The following is a 2,598-nucleotide window of genomic DNA, read 5'->3' as shown; positions in this document are numbered from 1 at the left end:
TAGGGAGGGGGTGGGCTCCTTGTCATGAGCTGTGATTGGTCCGTCCTTCGGACAGACGTGGTGTAATTGGTGCTTCTATAGTCTATCACGCCTGGAGCGTTTCCCATAGTGAGATACCTTGCTCTGTTCTCAGAGAACCGGGGTTATGCAAGTAACCTAATGTTTTCTCTTTTAATTAAATAGTTTTCTGAGACCACTGGGAGATATTTGTCCTTGTTTGAATCATAAACTCGATTTTTGATAAACCTCTCATCTTGTGTAATTTTCCTTCTCAAATAAATTTATCTTAAAGGGTTAGTTCACCCAAAAATGAAAATTCTGTCATTAATTACTCTCATGTCATTCCAAACCCGTAAGACCATCTTCGGAAACACAAATTAAGATATTTTTGATATTTTGAATTAATGAATTAATTAGTGAACTAACCCTTTAATTTAAGAATCTAGACATTTGCACTGGAAAACAAGACAATTATTGAGGAAGATCATGACTTTTTTTGCAGTGTGAACAGAAGGTTCAGATTACATATTGACATTTCCTCAAATGTATTTAAATTTCTTTACTTAATTTTAAAGTGGTCTTAAACTCTTAAATGTACCTTTATTAAACCTTCAGAAACCACAATACATGCATGTGCTGGTCGCGTCAAGGTTAGTTTTAGGGCCTGGATCAATATTACTGTCAATAAGACATCCAGATTTTAGGAGATGTTGATCCAGGAACGGGATCTATTTTTGTTAATCACAATGCAGTGTGCAAATAGAGGAATACTAATACTTCAGCATTTCCAAAAACAAACAAAATGAGGCATTATAGTGAAAGTATGATTTTGTCTCCTGGATGCAGGTATTCTGGAGTTCTTCCACCACCAGTTGAAGGACATTGTGGAGTATGCTGAGCTGAAGACTGTGTGCTTCCAGAACCTGAGGGAAGTTGGAAACGCTTTGCTGTTCTGCCTGCTGAGTGAACAGAGCTTGGTATGACTACTGAGCATTCACACTATGCTATAGAAACCATGCCTTAAAACGGTACTGACCAATCCTACCTTAGCAACTGTTGCCACCTGCCATAATCTTTTCTTTAAAGAAGAAATTCCAGTTTATGCAAGAATATCCAATATTTTTATGACCACTTTCAGTATGTAAGCAAAACAGAGGGTCAATGCCATCAATAAACAGATCTTCAGCAGATTGATAATGTGGTTTTGAGAGTAAAGAGAGTGGAAGTGAGCTTTACTAATTAATTTTGTCCTTTGTGGTTTGGCTCCTTTCATATTCTCATATTGCTGTGACAAGTGACACGCAAGACGCATAACTAAAGTCTTCAATCATGACTGAATCTCTTAATATTGTAACTTTTTATAAATTATTCAGGAGTCAATGACAGAATAGAGCAATATACTGTATATATGTACTGTAATGTGTTAATTAGGTGTGATTAATTTTGGAAAAAATAACGCATTAAAATGAATAACGTATTTAACACACCCTGGCCCTGCGCAGACCTGTATCTGACATTGCATGCAGCTGTTGACAAACATGATGCAGGGCAATGACTGACTGTGTATTTAACACAATAATGACTTTATCTTTTGGGGGGTAATTTCTCAGCCCAAACTGATGTGTGATTTAATTAGATTAATCAGCACATCATGCAACTAGTTTCAATTAATTACATATACACACATACATATATATTTACACACACATGCATATTTAATTTGAGTTGAATTACTGAAATAAATTAACTTTTCCACGACATTCTAATTTATTGAGATGCACCTGTATATGTGAATATACATTTGGTACAGAGAACACAACACAGGTGACTTCCATTGTTTAGTTTGTCACCTGCTCAGTGTTTAGGATGTCTGACTCTGACACACTGTTGTCATGGGAACACATCTGTAGTTGTGTTGCATGTGGCAGCACTGTCAGTTTCTCCATGTCAGATTCCAACCCTTTTAAGATGCAGATCAGCTTCACATTTTTTTTATTTTTATCTTTTGTTTTTGAACCAGCCCGTAAAACCGTCATGTGCATATTTTCTCTATAGAGCTGTAGAGTCTGTTATCAATGTGATCTTGCTGTTGCCTTGCTTGTACACCGCATCTCATTTTCTGTTCTTTCAAAGTCTGAATCAAAAGTGATGAATTATCACATACTTGGGCACTTTTTTAATATGATAATTTATTCTAAGAAATGTTTGTCCCCCCCCAAAGACAGGCCATACGGTTGCTGGCCAACTGTTCCACAGCTCTTAATGTGTTTAGTTTGATTTGTAATTTGTTAATGAGTTTATTCCCTTTAGGGCACAAATAAATCCAGAACACAGCTTGCTACTCGCAATAAATAACAGTCAGAGTCTAAAGACTGACATCATAGCCACAGGTTTACTTTTTATTGGTGTAGTTAACAGCTTTAACTTTCAACATCAAGATTTTAGGTTACAATTAATTTATGCATAACAGAGTGTATATTTAGGTGCTTCAGCTGTTTCATTATTGTGTAAGCACATAGCTTTTTTTGCAGTTCTTTAACACACTGCACTTTTGAAACCAAGAATGTTTTCATTGAAAATAATAATAATATATATATA

The 2,598-nt window shown here is 35.6% G+C and overlaps 1 protein-coding gene across 1 annotated transcript in view; it reads left to right on the top strand.

Moving 5' to 3' along the window:
* The window catches only part of LOC107673532 (cytoplasmic FMR1-interacting protein 1 homolog), a 47,922-nt gene that overhangs the window by 41,040 nt on the left and 4,284 nt on the right, over positions 1-2,598 (top strand). The window contains exon 26 of the mRNA XM_016467150.1: positions 847-977. Within this exon, the coding sequence (XP_016322636.1) occupies positions 847-977 (131 nt within the window). The remainder of the gene's footprint in view (positions 1-846; positions 978-2,598) is intronic.

Source organism: Sinocyclocheilus anshuiensis, unplaced genomic scaffold (assembly GCF_001515605.1).
Source record: "Sinocyclocheilus anshuiensis isolate Anshui unplaced genomic scaffold, SAMN03320099.WGS_v1.1 scaffold44, whole genome shotgun sequence".
In the NCBI taxonomy this organism is placed as follows: domain Eukaryota; kingdom Metazoa; phylum Chordata; class Actinopteri; order Cypriniformes; family Cyprinidae; genus Sinocyclocheilus; species Sinocyclocheilus anshuiensis.
The sequence above is the reverse complement of the archived record's forward strand: the minus strand, read 5'-3'. Positions and strand labels throughout refer to the sequence as shown.